Raw genomic sequence first — 19,811 nt, 5'->3', positions numbered from 1 at the left:
CTTCCATTTCCCCTTTTCCTTGCTCCCTAAGGATGTGATGACTTTCATTTTGCCTCATTTTTTTATGTATTTCAATCTAGGTAATCCACTATCCTAACTCTCCATACCAAAGTTGCCATCCTACTTTTAGATTGAAGCCCTGTGATAGACATGCAGCTACAATTGTTGGTAATTTCCCCTGATAAGCTAGAATTTCTAGACTGGGTTTTCAAATTAAAACTCTCTGTATTTTTGGAAGTAATTTGTTTGTTAAATCTGTTGTGTCTCTTATTGAATCAATATTTTAAATCCTAAAGCAAGGTAGGCATAACATATTTTTAAATTTGAAAAAAAGCATTAAATAATGAAATCAAGTATTAATGGCATTTCCTTGGAAGACAGAGCAGTGAAAATTTGCTAAATGCTTAGTAAATGGAATATCCGTATGATCTTGAATATATTAAATTCTACTTATTGGAAGCCTATGATGAGTAAAATGGTCTTAGGAAGGAAGAAATAATAAAATCACAGTGGGAAGATTATAGGACACCAAACAGCAAACTTGAAGCTCATTTATATGAGCACTTAAATGATTTTGTTGCTAAATATAAAACATTTATTTATAGATGGCATTTTCCAACAGTTTAAGAGTTTTTCCATATATCCACATGGTCAGCAAAGATATCTCTTAATCATTATGTCTGTTAATTATTTTTTTCTCTTTATGATGTGCATACATTTCTCATAAATTGTTTGAAAGTGTTGTTCACAGACACAATTCATCCATCACCATATTCCTTTTCTGTGACGATATTGCCTACCACAGTCCTTTGTACTTTCCTGTTAATACTCTTGTGTCTCATTCAGGATAGTCAAAATTCCACACCTATAGATTCAATCTTTAATATTTGCTATATCAAGGTGGAATATTGTGTTACAATGAGTGAACTATCCATTTGTCACTGAGAAGCTTCAGCATTTGAGTGCTTTATTGTTTTAACCATTTCAGAGAGTCACTGTCTAAAGTACATAATTGATTGCTTTTAAATTGCTAAACGTGTGCTGAGCATCATGTCACATTTTTCAGGAGGACTAAAGGTTTTCATGTTAATACGAATGATTTTACTGTACTGTGTTCTTGCTGTGCTCTCAGAATTGGCTGGAATTATGTGGAATTTTTGTTCCTAAACTGTATTCCTAGAATTTTTTAGTTCTTGTGTCTACTTTTCAATTTTTCCAGTCTATAGTTTGTAATATTGGTAGCTTCTAGCCATCGTCTTGCTATCTGGGTCTACCAGCCAGATTCCCATTTCAGTAAAATGAAGTGGTCAGACTAGATGACCACTGAGGACCCTGATGTCTCTAAATCTGTATGAATTTGAGTTGCCCTGAGCTTGGAGATCACATAGAGCAAGTGTCTTAAGCTTGTTTCTAAAGTAGTAGTGAAAGCCCTCAATTTCACAAATGATAAAACTGAGCTCATAAGTGACTTGTACTTGGTCACCCAGAGAACCCATGCTCTGCTTTGTGGTTCCTAATCCAATTCTCTCTCAATTGTACCACACAGCACACTCAAGAAAGAGCTGATCTTCTGTGGGAGAACCAGACAGTATGTCCCCAAGATAAAATGAACCAACTTGTGTGCCCTGTTTTCCTAAAGGCATTTTGTTAACCATAGTCCAGGTAATTAAGGTAGTATACAAGTGACCTCTGCAAAACTGAATAAATGGTGAAGAACATGGACTTTTCTTTCTGTATGAGAGAAGATGTTATTGTACAAACTTCAAAGATTAGTATGAAAAACTGAAGTGTATAAATGACGTAATGATCAGTGTATTGCATAACCGTTAAAAATACTTTGATTTCTCTTTCAGCTACCCATTGACAGTGGATAGGGTTTTTACCCTTTTTTCAAGTAGGACGATATGGTTTAATAAAGTTCTTAGCTAGTTTATTCAAGCAGTCCCTAAGATTTTCAATTCCTGTTTTCACCAAACCTACAACATGAAGAATAGCATGAACTTTTTGCCTGAAAATTAGAATTGTTTTTTTACTAGCTATTAATATTCATACTACTTAGTAATGGATTTAGAGGGGAAAACGGCTTTTCTTGGCATGTGTTGTATCATGGTAAGTCCTTGACTTGCTGGTCTGGTATTGACAGCTGGATGAAAGAATTTCCCTTAGAGAGAAAATGTCTATAATACATGTTTATCTATTTGATTTCCTAGCAGAGGGCACCATCAGATACCCTTATCCCCCAAATTCCTATTTTAGCTGCAGCATCTTTTTTTTCCATCAAGTAGCTATTGTATTTCTGAACATGTTTAACCTCAGAGGAATAAATACCACCTACAACATGCACTTTAATATCGAGCAGCAATAATTGAAGGAAATGAACTATTTTTATCACTCAAATGCATTAATGTGGATCTATCAAGGCTTGCCTCTGTCTGTTCTGGACAACTTGTTATCACTATTTTTGGGAAGTGTAAAGTCTTCAAAGTCATTCCTCTTGCTTTATAGCTCTTACACATTTAAATCATCTTTCAAGATTAACTAGAGGAACTCCAATTATTTTCAAGTGCTGATACATAAAACAGTTGCAACAAAGTTTTCCCCCTAGGAGATAAGCTGCTAACAGCTTAAAGTAGTTGTTAATATTTAATTTCTTGCTTTAAAGTGAGTAAATATTTCCTCTAATTATTAAGTTTTATTTGTATAACATGGAGCAATAAACTATGCACAAAATACAAAAGAAAAAGTCATGTTCCTCTGAAGAAAACAAAACCTTAGCTATTTTTACACATAAAAATCTTTCAGAACATGAGTTACCCTATGCGTGCCATTAGCTAATTGCTCACAGTATTAGTTACTGTCATTTTTACCTTATTTCTTCAGGAAGTAGGTGACAACTGCTTTTGAAATAAGGGGTTGATGATGATAAAACCACCACATGACTTTTTCAAGGTCATGTAACATGCAAATGAAAGATGAGCGTTACTTACAAGCACAACTTTTACACATCAATGCTTCTTTTTTTTGGAGTGTTTGGCATTAATGATTAAAAATTGTGCTTTTAATGACTGGGACATTGTGCTGTACACCAGAAACTGACACATTGTAACCAATGGTATTTCAATTAAAAAAAAAAGTTGTGCTTTTAAAGAAAAAAGTGAAAAAAATTTTTATAGAATTGATACATGTATATGTGAACTCGAATTGTTGGAATTATTGCTTTATAATTACGTCCAAAATTTTTCAGACACTTCCTCCAGTGTGGAAAAAGTACCTCCCGTCTTTCATTTGTTCAGTGTCTGTTCCTTTCTTTCTACCTTTCCTTCCTTTCTCCCTCTTTCCTTCCCGTCCTTTCCACAACAGCTAATCAGTGAATATGTATTATCTGCTAAGCACTTTACTCAGCACCTGGGATGCAAAAATGAATGAGATGCAGTTTATTCTCAGAGATTTTACTGAAATTTAACAAAATGGCTTTTCAGGTTTTTGAGAGAAATGTACAGAGCCCAGCAAAGCCACAAAGGAGACACGGGTTAGTTATAAAAGGAAGAAAAACAGTAAACAGAGACATTTGAGGTAATGATATTTGTGAAAAATGAGTAGATGTGCTTGAGGCAGAAGGCAGGGGAGAGCATCCAAGCAGAGTGAGCAGGGTGAGGAAGAGCACAAAATAGTGCCTGAAACAACATCTTCCACTCTTCTAACACATAACATTTCTTCAGCAACGACCTGACTGTGAACCAGGAAACTGTTGCCTGAGGGATTTGTCCGGCAGCTTGTTTTTGTATCATTGGTATGCTAAGAGTGGGCTTTACATTTTTAAATGGTTGTAAAAACCAAGTAAACAAAACAAAACAAAAAATATGTGACAGAGACATTATGTTGCTGGCAAAGCCAAAAATATTTACTACATGTCTCTTGAGAGAAAAAGCCTTCTAAACTTTGACCCACACACATAATGATGCAGAGGAAGGTGTATCAAATTAGAATCAAAATAATGGACAGTATTTCATAAATCCCTAATTAATGCACATTTATCCATAGTGATTATTGGTAACCTGCTGTGTCCTTAGAAATATGAAATTTATGCAATATAAAATATGTTCCTGATAATCCTGGCCTTTATGAGTCTCCAAAAGGATCATGAAATATTGAGGAAAGGAAGAAGAAATTGATTTGGTGTCAGAAGAGGCTTTGAGTTGGGAATTAGGAGATGAGACTGTGTGGCTTACATGGGGCCTGAATTCCTATTTTTCTCCCTAAGCTTTAGGGCCTTAGAGACCCTAAATCCACCTGTACTGATCACTTTTGCTTAGAATTCTACTTTTTGAAATTCCAGTTTTCCAGATTCTCGTGTCACCTCGCCTAATTAATGTATTCTAATCCACTGTTGTCCTGTAACCTCTTAGATCAGCACTCTTGTGTACCTTTTATACATAAGAGTAGAAGTGGGCTGCTTAGCCACAAGGCATGAGAATGCTTTTTTTTTTCTTTTTCATATTCTTTATCATTATAGGTTATCATAAGCTATTGAATATAGTTCCCTGTGCTAAACAATAGGATCTTGTTGTGTATCTATTATATATATAGTAGTTTGTATCTCCAAATCCCAAGCCCCTAATTTATCCCTCCTCCCCTCCCCTCCCCTCTGGTAACCATAAGTGTGTTTCCTATGTCTGTGAGTCTGTATCTGTTTTGTAAATAAGTGCCATTTCAAGTTCATTTCTGCCATTCTTTTGGATTCCACATATAATTGATATCACATGGTATTTGTCTTTCTCTAATTGATCTACTTCACTTAGTATGGTAATCTTTAAGTCCATCCATGGTGTTGCAAATGGCATTATTTCGTTCTTTTTATGGCTGAGTAGTATTCCATTGTATATATACACCACAATTTCTTTATCTAATCCTCCATCAATGGACATTTAGGTTGCTTCCATGTCTTGCCTATTGTAAATAGTGCTGCTGTGAACATCGGGGTGCATGTATCTTTTCAAATTAGAGTTTCTAGGACATGAGAATTCTTATCTCTACATTCTTATTTCAGGGTGCAGATGTCTTTAATACCTGGCCATCACTTCTAAATGCATACTCAGTGCCCATTTTCACATTCTTCCTAGTGAATAAAGCCAAAGTTTGCTCATGGATCCAAAACATCTAGATAAAGGACTGATTTTTCAGCTTTTATTTCAGGTAGTGAACACTTAACATAATTCTGGCTGATTAGATGTAAGCATAAGTCATGGTATGGGACTTCCAGGAAAGCTCCAGGAAAGGAGGACAGATATGGCTGCTGTTTGCCCTTCTGCCCTTTGCTTTATTCCTTTCTCTTGACTAGTATATGGTCCTATTGGCTGGGACTAAGACATCCATCTTAAAACTATTAAGGAAAGGCCAAGAGATTCAAGAGACCTCACTTCTGGCATTCTTGAACTTCTGAACCAACCACTTATCTTCAGATTTCCAGTTACTCAAGAAATATAAGCTATTATTTTCAATCCACTGGTTTTTATTTTCATTTTTGTTTTTCTGATACAAAGTTTGAACTCATTCCCTCTCCAATGCTTTTTCATTGCATTGTTTTCTCTTAAGCTGTTTTGAGATTTGCCTACATTCAAATTGTCCCATTGTCTATGACCTTTTGAAGGAATATTTATATAGAATATCCTAAATATATGGCTTAACACTTTTTAAGAAATGTTGATAATGAAATTTATGCCTAATTATCAATCATTAGATAGCAGTTTTGTGAGTGAATTCTTAGAATGCTCAATGATAGCATAATTAACTTTCACTGGCAGATTTTAATTTTAATGCTTCAATGACCAAACTTGTTTTTATTATTAAATGATTAAGCTAATCAAGAGCCAAGGTTGTCAAGATTTTTTTTTTAATTTAACCCCTATTCTACTGAGTATACCCTATTTAAATTGGATAATCCACCAAAAGCATGAATTACCAGATGTTTTTCTTTTTCCTTTTTTCTCTCTTTTGTTTTTTAAATTTGAAACATTCTTTCAGCTTGATAGTTTCTTTTAGACTTCATCTCTAGTGGCTGAACATTTTCATCATTCTGAGATTACCTCTTGAGAGTCAACACTTCAGTTCCCTGCAGTCATTTCTGCAGTAACGTGAGCAATATGAGAATATGAGAAATTGTGTTCAAACATGTTGACAGCAGAGAGAGTTAAAGCTGGTTAATAATACAGCAGAATTGGAGTCTTGAAGGGGAGTTGTTTTGAGATGAAAACTGTGTCAATACTTTAATTTCCAAATACGATGCCACTTTAACATGAAAGATAACAAAATGGAAATACAGTATTTGGTATGACAACATGTCTATAGAAAAATAGAGTAATTTAATCATCCTTATAGGCAGTTACTTAAGTGATCATAATTTACTTAAGATTTTTGATTATATAGGTACCATTTATTAACATAAGCTTACTTTTTGTCTGATGAAATTTACTTTACATGATAGTAAGATTTCCACAAAATTGGGAACAATCACAGATGGGAATTATTTTAATTCTTAGAAAAGGCACAGGATGTCACAGGACAAAATGTAATAACACCTTGTATTTTGGAGGTAGGGGCAGAAATTTACAATGAGAGGGATGGTTCATTCCTCCACCAAATGTTTAAAGCAGTTTCCATAAATGCATTAAGCTGACATTAAGGGGAAAAAATGACTCCTAAGGGAAATTTCCGCTTGACTCAAAAAATAATATTAGAAATATATTCCATTGCTCAGAGTAAGTAATAGTTTATGCAAATCTACTTCTGCAAAGTGATGGGCTTAAATTAATTATTCCAAATCATCAGCTATATTATTGTGGAAGCATCCAAAAAGTTTGGAAATATGTGCAAAATTTAAAAATGAAGGACATTCTAGCCAACTTCAAAAAGGGCAAGTTGCCCTCTTCAACTTGTCTGCTTCAGACACACCCACCCACCCACCTGCACACATACCCCTAAGCATTTCACTTAAACCACTGTTTTACTCCAGGAACGTAAGCAATCAAATAGAAGACTGGCAAAAAAAAAAAAAGAAAGAAAGAAAAAGATGTATGTCATGAATAGATATTTGAGGTACTAAGAATGGAGAGTTATGGCAAGGTAAATCAGGTGTATTATTTACTCGAGATAAAATTACAAATGAACATACTGTGAAAATGCTGTGATTTGTATTAAGCAAAATTATTTTGAATATCTTTTTTTTTTGCATCTTTCTGCTTACAGTCACTATAGAAATGTCATAATGGGATGGATAATGCTTCCCGTTTCCATCTGACTCTTTACACACGTTAGAATCTTGAACGTTATTCCTTCCAGCGTAAAGTCATTGTTAGAAGCTCCAGAATTTTAATATCTGGTATCATTTCTCTTGCTACTAAGTTAAATCTAGAACCAGAACTTTCCATGCAGCAGAGGCAGCAGTGAGGAGAAAGGTACTGAGATGCCGTTCTGGCATTCCTTGAGACAGCCTCATCTCACATCTTTGCTGCCCCTCCCACTTCTCAGGTCCTTGCTTTTCTCCTTATTCAGCTTTTCTCAAGAACCAATCAGCATTGGCATTCCCTTGAATCCTTTCTGAACTTCTTTAGGCTTCTGGATTCATCATATTCCCCTGTAAAGCCTCAACTCCATTTAAATCCAAATCTCTACCTAGTCTATGCCTGTAACCCTGAAAATGAATGTGGCTGGGACCAACACTGAACTGTTCTCACTTTAAAGCCAAGACCTCAGTGGCCACAGACCTCAAGTGGCCCCTCATTGCTGCCCAGAGATTAAGCAACAAGTCCTTATTTTGTTCCTAACCTTACTCTCCTAGATCACCGTTTCATACCTTCTCTTTCTGTAAACTATGATACATCTTGCCCCTCTACACTCTCAACTGATGAGCGTCAATATTTCACTGGGGAAAAAAAAAACTGTGTGTGTGTGTGTGTATATATATCTATTTATATACATATAAATATATTTATATGTATATAAATAGAAAGAGAACTTCTGCATGCCCCATTACTACAACTGCTGCTTCAACGTGGTGATAACAAAATGGAAATGTAATAATAGGTTTGATTTTAATTTGAAATGTGAAGGTGTCTACACAGAAAAAAAAATTAAAATTATAATATCTTCATAGTTAGTTACTCAAGTGGTCATAATCAATTAGTAAAGTCTTTTTGAATGCATAAGTACCACTTATTCCCATAAACTGTTAGCAGTGACCGAAATACATATTGCGGACCGGCGTTCTGTGAGGGCAGCACACAGTCTTGGCTTCTGTCTTAAAACAATGAATAAAAGAACTAGAAATGCAAAAACCATCGTTTTATACTCTTGAAACTCAATTCTGTCCCTTCCCAACTGTTCAAGAAGATCATTCCCGGCCCTCTGCCCAGAAGACCCTGCAGGGACACAGCCCTGCACATCCGGAGCTTGTGAGGCACAGGGTCCAGCCCGCAGCACCAGAGCCCCCGCAGCGATGCCCATCTTCGCGCGGGGAGAGAACGGCAGCCCCGCGTGGAGGGTCGTGGGCTACGACGCGGCGGACACGCACCTACAGATTCTGGGCAAGCCGGTGATGGAGCGCGGGGAGACCCCCTACCTGCGCGCGCTGACTGCCGCTGCCGCCTCCAAAGGGGCCTGGGTCCTGGAGGTGGGCTTTGGCATGGCCATCGCAGCCACGAAGGTGCAGGAGGCCGGCCCCCAAAGACAAGTACTGAATCACTGAGTGCAATGACAGTGTTTTCCAGTGGCTGCAGGACTAGACCTGGCAGAGCCCCACAAGGTAGTTCCCTTGAAAGGCCTGTGGGAGAACGTGGTGCCCACCCTGCAAAAAGTCACTTTGATGGGACCCTGTACCACACATCTGAAGAGACTTGGCACACACACCAGTTCAGCTTCATTATGGACCCTGCCTTCTGCCTGTTGAAGCCAGAAGGAGCCGGGGAGCTGAGGGGAGGTCCTCACCTACTGCAGCCTCACCTCCTGAGAGGGGAGCTGATGAAGTTCAAGTACTCAGACATCACTACCACGTTCCAGGAGACGCAGGTGCCCTCCCTGCTGGAGGCGTGCTTCAGACAGGAGAGCGTCCACACACAGGTCACAGAGCGGTCTCACGGGCCAAGTGCGGCTGTTCAGCCTGCCTTCCAGCGGATGATCACATCCCTCCTCACCAAGCACTGAGCCCACCCCTACACCACCCCAAGGACTCTGGGCTTCAAGAAACCCCAATCCCCACGCCCCTATTCAGAGCCATCGTCGGGGGCAGTGCAGGCTGTGGACTCTCAGACCCAGTACACATGCACACCAGCTGCGTGGCGCCAGCAAACTCCCCTAACCATCTAACGGAATTACCACTACCTTCCTCCCAGGGCCTTGAGGATAAATTAAATGCTAACGCTGGGTTTCACCAATTTCGGTGGGAAAACAGTACACACACACACACACAGTTTTCCCCTCTTTAAATCATTTCCTTCTCTTTAAACATGCTTTTTTATTTCTCTCATCTTTACATAATACTATGCTTATGTTGTTTCTCCCTCCAGATGCAGCACCATTTCTTGACTCTACATTTCAGCAAAACTTAAATAGTAAACTCACTGTCAACATTTCAGCTTCCCCTCTTCTCTCTTAAATCCAGTCTGATTTGCTTGCCCGTCACCACTCCACCAGATCTTCTCTTTTCCAGCTCATTAAAGGACAACCAGTGTTAAATCCAATGGGCAATTAGTTCTCATTGGAAAGTCCTGGTATTCATCCCATCTCACATGCAATACTCTTTCTCAATATATTTTCTGGATGTCTTCTCTCTGACTTCTTAATGTTAATCTGTCTCAAAGATTTACCGTTAGACCTCTTCTCTGTTTACACACTCATTCTGTTGGTGATCTTAATGAGTTTTATGACTTAAGTAAAATTGATATGTTGATAACGCACCAAATTTAGGTCTCCAGCTGAACTCCCTCGTCTAAATGCTGAGCTTATTTATTTGATTTCCTACCTGAGATAATCAATTGGCTGTCTAATCTCAAACATATGTCCTATCTTTCTCCCCCAAAGCTGTTTAATTTTTAAACTTCCCAGTCTCACTTGATGGAGTGAGACTGGGAATCCCTCTAGTTGAACACTTTCTCTCATGTTTCATATTCAAGCCAGCATCAAATTCTGTGACTCCACCTTCACAACATACCCAGAACAAAATCACTTCTCACTATTACCTTGTCCCCACTCTGCTCCAAGCTATCAATATCTCTCATCTAAACTGTTACAGAAACTGGCTCCTACTGTCCTCCTTATTTCCTTTTAGCCAGCTCTCGACATAGCAGCCAGAAGAATTTTTTTTTTTTTTTAGTGATAGTCTACATCATCTATCTGCTCAGAACTTTCCAGTAGTAGCTCCTCATTTCACCCAAGATAAATACCAACACCCTTATTCTGGCATGTAAGGGCTTAAATGATCTGCACCCATTCCTTCTGGCCAGTGATACTGCATCGTACAAACTCTGTCAAAGCGTAGTCAGTGTGAGTGGTGCCCACTGGGCTCATACAGTAAATAACTGACAAGGCTTCTTGCAGAAACGCTGCCTCTTGACATCATCTCTTGCTATTCTCCCCCTTTGCTAATTCTGCTCCAAAAACAATTGAATTCTTATTCTTCCTCAAAAATACTTGAGGTGCTTTCAACTCAGAGCAATGTAAGTACAGTCCCTTCTGCCTGGAATGATCTTTTGCAAGTTATCTGTACCACTTCATCTCTAACAAATTTAGACCTTAACTCAAAAGATTACCTTCTCCATGAGGCCCTCTCTGAATAATCTGTTTAATATTGCATCTTACACCTCTTCATGCCTCTCTTTTCCTCTGCTTTATTTTTTCCTCCAGAGTTCTTAGCACCTTCTAATATATTACACAATCTACCTTCTTGTTTTTTGTAATCTTGGCTGCACCCCACTGAAAATATAAGCTTCCTGGTGGCAGGGATTTCTGTCTGTTTTGTTCACTGCTATAACCTCCACATCTATAATGGTCCCAGGTACATTATGTTACATAATAAATATGTGTTGGATAAAGGAAATTAATGGACCAAAATGTGTTGAACATTTTGATTGTCAGTAAAGTGGGAATTCTGACCACAAAAAGTTAGCAATGCAAGTACCTAATCAACCATATTTTATACAGCATGAATGAAGACAGTTTTCCTGTTCTCTTTAAGCAGCGAAGTAGATCTTCAGCAGGGTCAAGATTATTAGAGGAATGTGTCTCAATTGCCCAAAATAGCTCTACTTAAAACTGGAAAGTTCACACTATAGAAGCAATGCCATTGCTGTGCTATTTCTTTTTCAAAAGAAAAATCCATTTGTAACACAGAGCTCTCCAGAGATTTGTCACCATTTACTAGGCTACCGTCCAAAAACTGTCAAGACTGACCCAGCCAATTTCCAGGGTCACACAGTCATTGCTTTTATCACTTATGAAAACAGAAGACAATTTTAGTTCCCAAAACACGGTGCAAAATAAATGATCCTAGGACCATTCTTACAGTTGACAATATGATTCCAAGTCCTTATTAAAAGGGAAAATAGATAATGAGATCTGTTTTCTTTAGCACCAGTGTCACTCCCTGGAAGCTGTGTATTTAGGAGGACAAATCAGTACTGTATGTTCAACAGGGTACTTTCCAATGCATGATCTCTTTACTATAAGTGCATTCATTTATGCAATCTTTATTTCATTTATTTTTCTTTTACATTTATTCATTAAATATTTATAATGAATTTATTTAATGAATTTTTGTCTATTATTTCCTTAAAAAATATTTATTAAACACCAACAAGGTGCCGGGCATGTTGCTAAGCCCTGGGAATATAGCACCATCCTAAACGCGTTAGGTCTGGTTTCACAAGCCATGTCTCCTGGAGTGCAAACAGAAGGTGACAATAATAGGGAGAAAATGCTGTTTGGCTGGCTCTTCCTCCTCTCTGTATCAAGACCTCATTCGGGTTTCTGTATTTGTGGTAGATCCAGGGAATGTCTCCTATGTGTCCATGAGCCCAGTCCTCCTAACTCTCATTTTTCTCCTTTTTTCTCTAGTTCTCTATGCTAGGTCTTCTAAAAAGTATCTACCAGTGACTGACCACAGAATTGTTCTTTCTAAGTCTTCATGTGAAGCCTGCAGATCCTTTTGCTTATTTATCAAAATGTGGTTATCCTCACAAGGGGATATTGCATTACATGCTGGCACAAAGGTGTTTGCAGTCATCAAAATTAATCTATTGGAGCAATGTTCTTTCAGTAGAATTTATTTCCCTTCATTATGTACAACTATAACATATATGGTTTCACCATGGCGTTGACCCATGACATTTATTATTTATGTAGACTAGTCTCCTAGTTATTTTCTCTACACACTAGTCATTAGCTGATCAGTGCATAAGACTTAACAGTCATATATAGAGAGATAGATACATAACATGATAGTATCCAGCTAGACGAATTGGTGTTTCAGTGAGTTTTCTTGGAGAAATACTGGGCAGCATTTTAGCAAACTCTTCCTCTTTTCCTAGAATTCAAACTACTAACATCTCACCTGAACCCCTTAAACCTTTTATACTTATTAGAAAGGGGCAAAAATAACCTTTTTAGTCAGATTTCCATGACAGAAGCAGAAGCCATTTGGAGTCATTTTAAACAAAGAAAATTTTTATTCTGCAATTTAAATGCTTCCAAAAACTTTGAAAGGGCTGATGGAGCAGACTCTAGACTGTACTCCTCTGGGACTTGCAGAGCCAGACAGAACTGCTTCCCTAGGGCAGCGACCGCTTCTAACACTGCTACTGGAGCTCTGACAGAGGCAATAAATTTCCAGTGCTGCCTGCAAATGGGCAACGAATACTGCTTCTGAAAAGATCTTACATACCAGCAACAGGAGCCAGGAGCTGCCAGACTTCAGCACCTCCCTGTCTACTGCCTTCTGACATCTGTCCTGAGGACTTCTAATTGGCTGAAACTTGTTTGCCTCAAAAATGATAGCTGCAGAGTTCGGGAAATGGAAAATTTTGCTTTATAACCCCTCCAATTAAAAAATAGAGCAGTAGGAGTTCCAATTCAGAAATATGTATTAAAATCAATTCCCTTTTGTCAGTAAAGTACTTCTCGTCATTAACTGAGAGTGGGGAGAGAGCCACAATAGTAACAACTTAGAAAAGCAAAAGCAATGTGTCTAGAAGACTTGGGTATCTTTTCTAGCTCTGGTATTTGTGAACATGAGCAGATCATTTTCCTTCCTCTGCTTCTGTCATGGAAATCTGACTAAAAAGGTTATTTTTGCCCCTTTCTAATAAGTATAAAAGGTTTAAGGGGTTCAGGTGAGATGTTAGTAGTTTGAATTCTAGGAAAAGAGGAAGAGTTTGCTAAAACGCTGCCCAGTATTTCTCCAAGAAAACTCACTGAAACACCAATTCGTCTAGCTGGATACTATCATGTTATGTATCTATCTCTCTATATATCTCTCTTCCTCCTCTGAGACTCAGTTTCCACATTTGATAAGAGCATCCGGGCTACCTCATAGGGTAATCATGAGGATAATGTTAGACACAATTGTAAAAACACTTCATAAATATCAGGTTCTAAGCAAATGCAAGCAGATCTGATCAGTGAGAATGATTCAAGAAAAATTAAATGAGTTCACGTCTATTACTGTTAAGCATGTTGGTGCTAAACAGATTTAATTTTATTCTAGTTTTTGGAAAGAGATGACCCTACTTTTATATGGTCGGTAAATTATCACATTATCTCATTTTCCATTCAACTGGCAATTTAATGTAACTGGGAAACTAGATCAAGAGACATTCCCCTGTAAATACTTGTGGTGTCATGTCATATTATGATATCATAGAACTCCTAGATCCTGTAAGATACATTGTTTTAATAAATAATAAAAACCATGTTTGGGTTACTTTACTTTGTCATTTCTGTGTCTAATTTTATAGTCTCAAATGCTTCCTACAGTCACATTAGAAAGTATTTCAGATTTTGTAATTTTTGTGATCTTGTGTAAATATTTATTTAGTTCACCTTTTGGTTGACCGAATCACTGTGAAGTTTTAAGCTCCAGACAGTAAAGAATGACGGTTTCTACAGCAAGCCCCTTGATAACAGAAAAAAGAGCTACGAGGGAATTACTTTTCATCTTGTGTTATCATTTAGATTGAAGAAGTATAAACTCGTAATTATCTAGTGTGATTTACTATTTTGATTGAGCTCCAGTTGTCAGTGTGATAAGATGACCTTATGAGCAGTATAACATTAAGCCCCCAGAAATCAATAAATATAATAAAATCTTTTTACTGTCCCTTCCTTCCTACTCACCAAATCAATTGCTTTTTACCTTCTGGTTTTTTTTCATGAAAGCTCCACAATTCATTTTACTACCTGTCAAAAGTGAATTTTTTTTTTCTGAAGAGATACAGTTGTTTAAAATTTCAGTTCTCTTTATGATTTTATTTTTCATCTTTGCTTCTGGAAGCTTCACACACTTATCTAGCATTCTAGGCCCAAAATTTGGAATAAAATATTATACAGTGATAAAAAATGAGGACTAACAAAGTGGCTAGTGAAGACTGTTAGGATGCATGCACCATTGATTTTGTTATTCTTGTAATCATGGGACAAGACTATTACGAAACCTCAGTATGAATCACTTGAAAGTGTAATGAGAGCATAATAGTCTTCCCCTTTTTTGTAAATCAGAAGTGCTCCTCTAAGCAGCAGTCACATAAATTCTATTTACTAGACAGAGAGGTTTGAACACCCTCGACCTTAGATTTCCCCCAGGAGAAAGTGCGTCTGTATCTCACGCCCAGTGCACCCGCATCTTGGCCACTCCGTGGTACTCATCCTCACGTGATACTCGACCACGAAGATGATTTTTGTGACACTTCACTGGACAACATGGAACTGACCAGAGATAACTAAGGCTTTTTCCAGTAATTGTCAGGGTAATAGTAGTTGCCCGTCCCCCTTGTAGTTTCCAAGTAGTTCTGTTACTAGACTTTTCCATCCTGGCCTTAAATTGAAAATGCAAGCTCCTGGAAGAAGCATTTTTCCTCTGCTCACACAAAGAAATGAATTTTCCCCCGTACCTAGCCAAAGACTCCAGCTCATTTTACAGCGTTGATATCATAATTCAGTCTTTCTCCGGAGTCATTTATTGTAATAGATGTTAGAAAACACATGATCCTGATGAAAGAGAGGTGAATTTGGCTCTACAATGAGGGTCACTCCATGAAAGGAAAAATGAAGGAGACTTGCAAGATATTTAGGGCCCATCTTCTGAACTGATTGTGGCATATGACTTAGGCATTGTAGATATGTGATCCATTCACTGCTTGCTTATTATGCCAGACTGAATTCTTTTCCTATGCTATGTCATGTAATAGAAAATACCAACGGCAATTGTCAAGTCAACACTTTGGTGTTCTGTTTATTGATTCAATCAGCCTTCATATATTACTGTGTGTTGTCATTTATAACCTCAATTGATGAGATTCAATCCTATAAGGCATCTTTATAAAGCAGACAAGCATTTAAAGAGAGAAATACAAAGAAGCAGAAATTATAAGACTGCAGATCTCTATCACATACCTCACAATATAATACCATTCTCTGACAATGTTTTGTACTTTTGTTTTAAATATATACCCCTTTTCCTTTAGAAATGACTGTTTACCCAAAGCAAGCATCTCATAGTATGTAGTAGGTTTTATAAAAATGAATTGAGCTTCTAAGGTCCAAAACCAGTCTTCACTTTTTATTTACCTTCTGTATCCAAAACATCACTGAATCTTGTATGGCATTCAACCCCAGGCTTTTAATCTGACCACCAATAATCTAGTTTGGGTACTCGTGTTCCCTCTAATCTGCACCATTGCAATAGCTTCCTAATGCACAGCCTTTATTCATTTCTTCCTCACTTCTATGTGTGGTTACTATATCCTCCTTCCTAAAGGCATCTCATGGTCCTCCATGCTCAGAGAGCTTCCTCACCTACACCATTCCAATAGAATGAATTCCCACTTCCTCAGTTTAACAGTAAAACTCATCACTTTATGGTTCATACTTAACCTTTCTGGTTGTCTTCAACATCACAGACTCACACAGACACACTCAGGCTCACACAGACACACACACACATACACCACATTGTGCTCTTCCATCTCTCATATTTGGGTACTTGCTCAAGTGACACCTTGTTTTTCTATATCTATCTGAGGAAGGGCCATGTTCTCTTCTTATCCTCCCCCTAAACTTTCTGTATTCAAAATTCAGAATCAATCTCACCTACACACCACACACCCAAAGTATTTACTATGTTTATCATACCATCAGAGCATCATAAGGTTATGAGCTGCTGAAGGACAAAAACTCTATCCTATTTGTTTTATATATTGCATCATTAGCATAGAATTCAGTGCAAACAATTTGAACTGAATCGAATTCAGCTGACCACATGTCCTACGATGTTGTTCTGGCTTTCTTTTAGGAGCATGGAATACCTATCAACATGGGCTACGCTGTGGCGCCACATCACTCAGGGGTCTACCCAGTTCATATTCAGCTGTATGCAGCTTGGAAGAAGGTCTGGGGAATTCAGGTCACCAGCACTGAAGAGTATCCACACCTGAAACCTGCAAGATACCGGAAGGGCTTCATTCACAATAGTATCATGGTGAGCACATACTGCTGTGTGTATTGAAGGCTCTTACTATCTACATGTGGAATAACGACAAAATGTAACTTCAGAACTTTTTTACATGAGTATCATAACTTCCTAACATACCATGTTGATCACATAGTGACACATTGCTTAGCTGTATACAGACTTGCTTCTTAAGATGTGGGGAAGTTTTGGCCAATTCCAGACAAGCTCAGAATATTGGAAATGGGTTTCATATAGATTATCCATGGCAGTTTCTGGATTAAAGTTTTGTCTAGGGACCCTATACTTCCGGGGAGTTTCTCCATGTATATTTGTTTGGGTGGTTTTATTTAGAGTTTTCTGGGCAAAATGTGGGTTCATAAATCAAAGAAACACCTCTCAAGTCACTACACTGTCAACAAACAGAATCTAACAAATAGCATCTGAGAGCTAAGTTTATCCACTCAGTTTATTTTAGCTTTCAGACACTCAAGAATATCTTAGGATACCTTTTTTTTTTCATTGTTTTTTCCCTTGCATATTATAAAAATGAAGGTGTATATTTTCTTTTCAGATATATTAATTGAAAAATACTAATCTGATGTAAAAATGATGTATATGTTTCTCTAGATGAGAATAAAACCAAATGAATTTTAGATGGGCATTTATAATTGTTTGTTGGAATGAAAAAAATGATATTCTTTACTTTCAGTTAAAATAACCCATCTTAAAATCTCCATTCCCATATCCAGTGCTTTAGGTCATTTCACGTGACCTGATCAGTTGCCTAGACCATAGGAGAGGTTTACAAACTGTTCTCCCTCCTTTAAATATTCATATTTTCTCAATCCATTATACAGATTGCTATTAGAATTATCTACCTGTTTATCTATCTAATAAGTATCCAAAACCAAAGAAAAAGCAATGTCACACTGTGCTTAACCAGATCTAATACTCAATATTTTTGATCAGAAAACTTAATTTTTTTATTATAAGTTGGTACTAGAAGACCTAAAGAAGCCTCAAATTTAAATGTAGCTATTGATAATGCAAATAATGATATTGTTGTCCATAGAAATCCAGGAACTATAAAAAGTATTACTCTTTATAATTGCAAATCAGAGTGAAAGTACTCAGTTTTTTTTAATTGAGTTGCATGACCATTTGATATATTATTAAATAAAAACATTCTTTTTGACCAGTAATACATACATTCATTTACCTTGAATTTAATACAAATTTATGAAAATTAAGCAAAGAATAAATAAAATTATAGCTATTCTGTACAATTGGATGCATTTTTCCATTAGAGTATAAGTAGTTTATTATTCAAAATAAGTTTTTGGAATAAAATTACTTATTGCTTTCTCTGTTGAACATTCAGATTTACAACAGAATTAACCACAGAATATGCCAGAAGCAATCATTAGAAGACTGACTATTACTGTGATTGAAATTTTAATTCAGAGTAATAAAAACAAAACAAAGGTAGCCAGGATGATGAAACTGATTGTTTTGAATCCCAGAACCCGAGGACCATGCAAGACTTCATTTCAGAAGCAAGAAGAGTTAATGGTCTAATACCATGAAAAATGTAATCTTGGAAAATCTCTATATTTGAATTAAATTAACCCTAAGAAGACTTTTATTTTTTACCAGTTTTTTAACATACCTCAGCTGGTGGGTAAGATTTATAGAAATGAGTGAAAATGCTTTCAACCTGTATGTCCTATAGCTCTGATTTAGCAAATCCTTTTAATATTTACAGAGTTATACCAACATCAACTCTTGAATACAGTAATATTTTGGCTTTTGCAGCTAAGGAACGCCAACAGAAATGATGTGTAGACTCTGAAGTCATGACACAGTGATGGAGATTTTCATTAAGTCATGTCAATATGCTGCTTTTACTTTTTCCTCAGGTCCTCCCTCGACAGACCTGTGGCTTGTTCACACACACTATTTTCTACAAAGAGTATCCAGGAGGTCCCCAAGAACTGGATAAAAGTATCAGAGGAGGTGAACTTTTCCTCACAATCCTTCTAAACCCAGTAAGTATTCTATTTGTGCTTTTTATGATAACATCAGAATTTTCAGTATATGTCTCATTTTGTTTTTATGGTCAACCATTTCACAAGCATAGTTGGGAAATACTAGAGAGAAATTACACTACCTCTTCAAATTATTCAATTTCCTTATAATCATCAATCAAGAAAAATATAGATTTATTAAGATTCACATGTTGAATATGACATTTAAATATAAGATAACATCTCAATGTTGGCTTTTATTCTTGAATTGTGGTAAAGACATATTAATATACCTTTCTCTAGCCAAAAATTAACATTCACAATATGGCAGTGCATATCTTGTCTATAAGTTGAGTTTGCTTCTTGCTCAGGATATCAGTTAGCATCCATATTTCAGCCTCTAAAAATGATGACGGTGCAAAATTGCATTGAAAATACATAGCTGTGCATTACCTTTGTATACTAGGTTCATCTGAGGCCTATTTTTTAAATCTCCATTAATTTTATTTGGAATCAAAGACAGAGAATTTGCACCTTTTTTCTTTCATTGTGCCCTTTCATCTTCCACAGTTTTGCAATTTTATTTACAGTTATATGTAGAAAAGTATAGCAGTGTGGGAACATATCATTAGAAAATGTTGGGATTCTTTCAGCTTTCTGACTGTTTTTCCATAAAGATTTTCATTTCTGAGGTCTTAGAAAGGCCATGTTCTATTTTACACCCCAGTGTGCACAGAAAATATGAAATAGTGGGTTGTATGCTGTGCCCACCTTGTTTAGTGTAGGAAATTTTCATAGTCAGAGAAAATGGTTCATGCTTTAGACAAAACTATAGCTCAGTTGTCTGTGGCAAGGCTCCAGGTACGTTTAAAATGAATAATTTAGATAATTTATGTATGGTATTTTTAATTCCCAAAGAAATTAAATAAAAACCTACATTGTGTAAAGATGAAAACTCATAAGTTGGATTGGAGGGGTAAGGAAGTGGGTGCAAAAATGCTTTATCTGACAGTGAGTGATCAACAAATTTCTCCTCAAACTGCAGGGCTATTCAAAACAAGACAAAACAAACA

At 36.9% G+C, this 19,811-nt stretch overlaps 1 protein-coding gene and 1 pseudogene across 1 annotated transcript in view; both read left to right on the top strand.

The window, feature by feature from the left end:
* The window catches only part of LOC102522315 (N-deacetylase and N-sulfotransferase 4), a 231,680-nt gene that overhangs the window by 132,273 nt on the left and 79,596 nt on the right, over positions 1-19,811 (top strand). The window contains 2 exon segments of the mRNA XM_006185523.2: positions 16,553-16,738; positions 18,631-18,759. Of these exon segments, the coding sequence (XP_006185585.2) occupies positions 16,553-16,738; positions 18,631-18,759 (315 nt within the window).
* Positions 3,468-9,195, top strand: LOC106729721 (annotated as a pseudogene).

Source organism: Camelus ferus, chromosome 2, assembly GCF_009834535.1.
Source record: "Camelus ferus isolate YT-003-E chromosome 2, BCGSAC_Cfer_1.0, whole genome shotgun sequence".
NCBI classification, from domain to species: domain Eukaryota; kingdom Metazoa; phylum Chordata; class Mammalia; order Artiodactyla; family Camelidae; genus Camelus; species Camelus ferus.
Note: the sequence above shows the minus strand (reverse complement) of the source record. Positions and strands in the feature narration are given on the sequence as shown.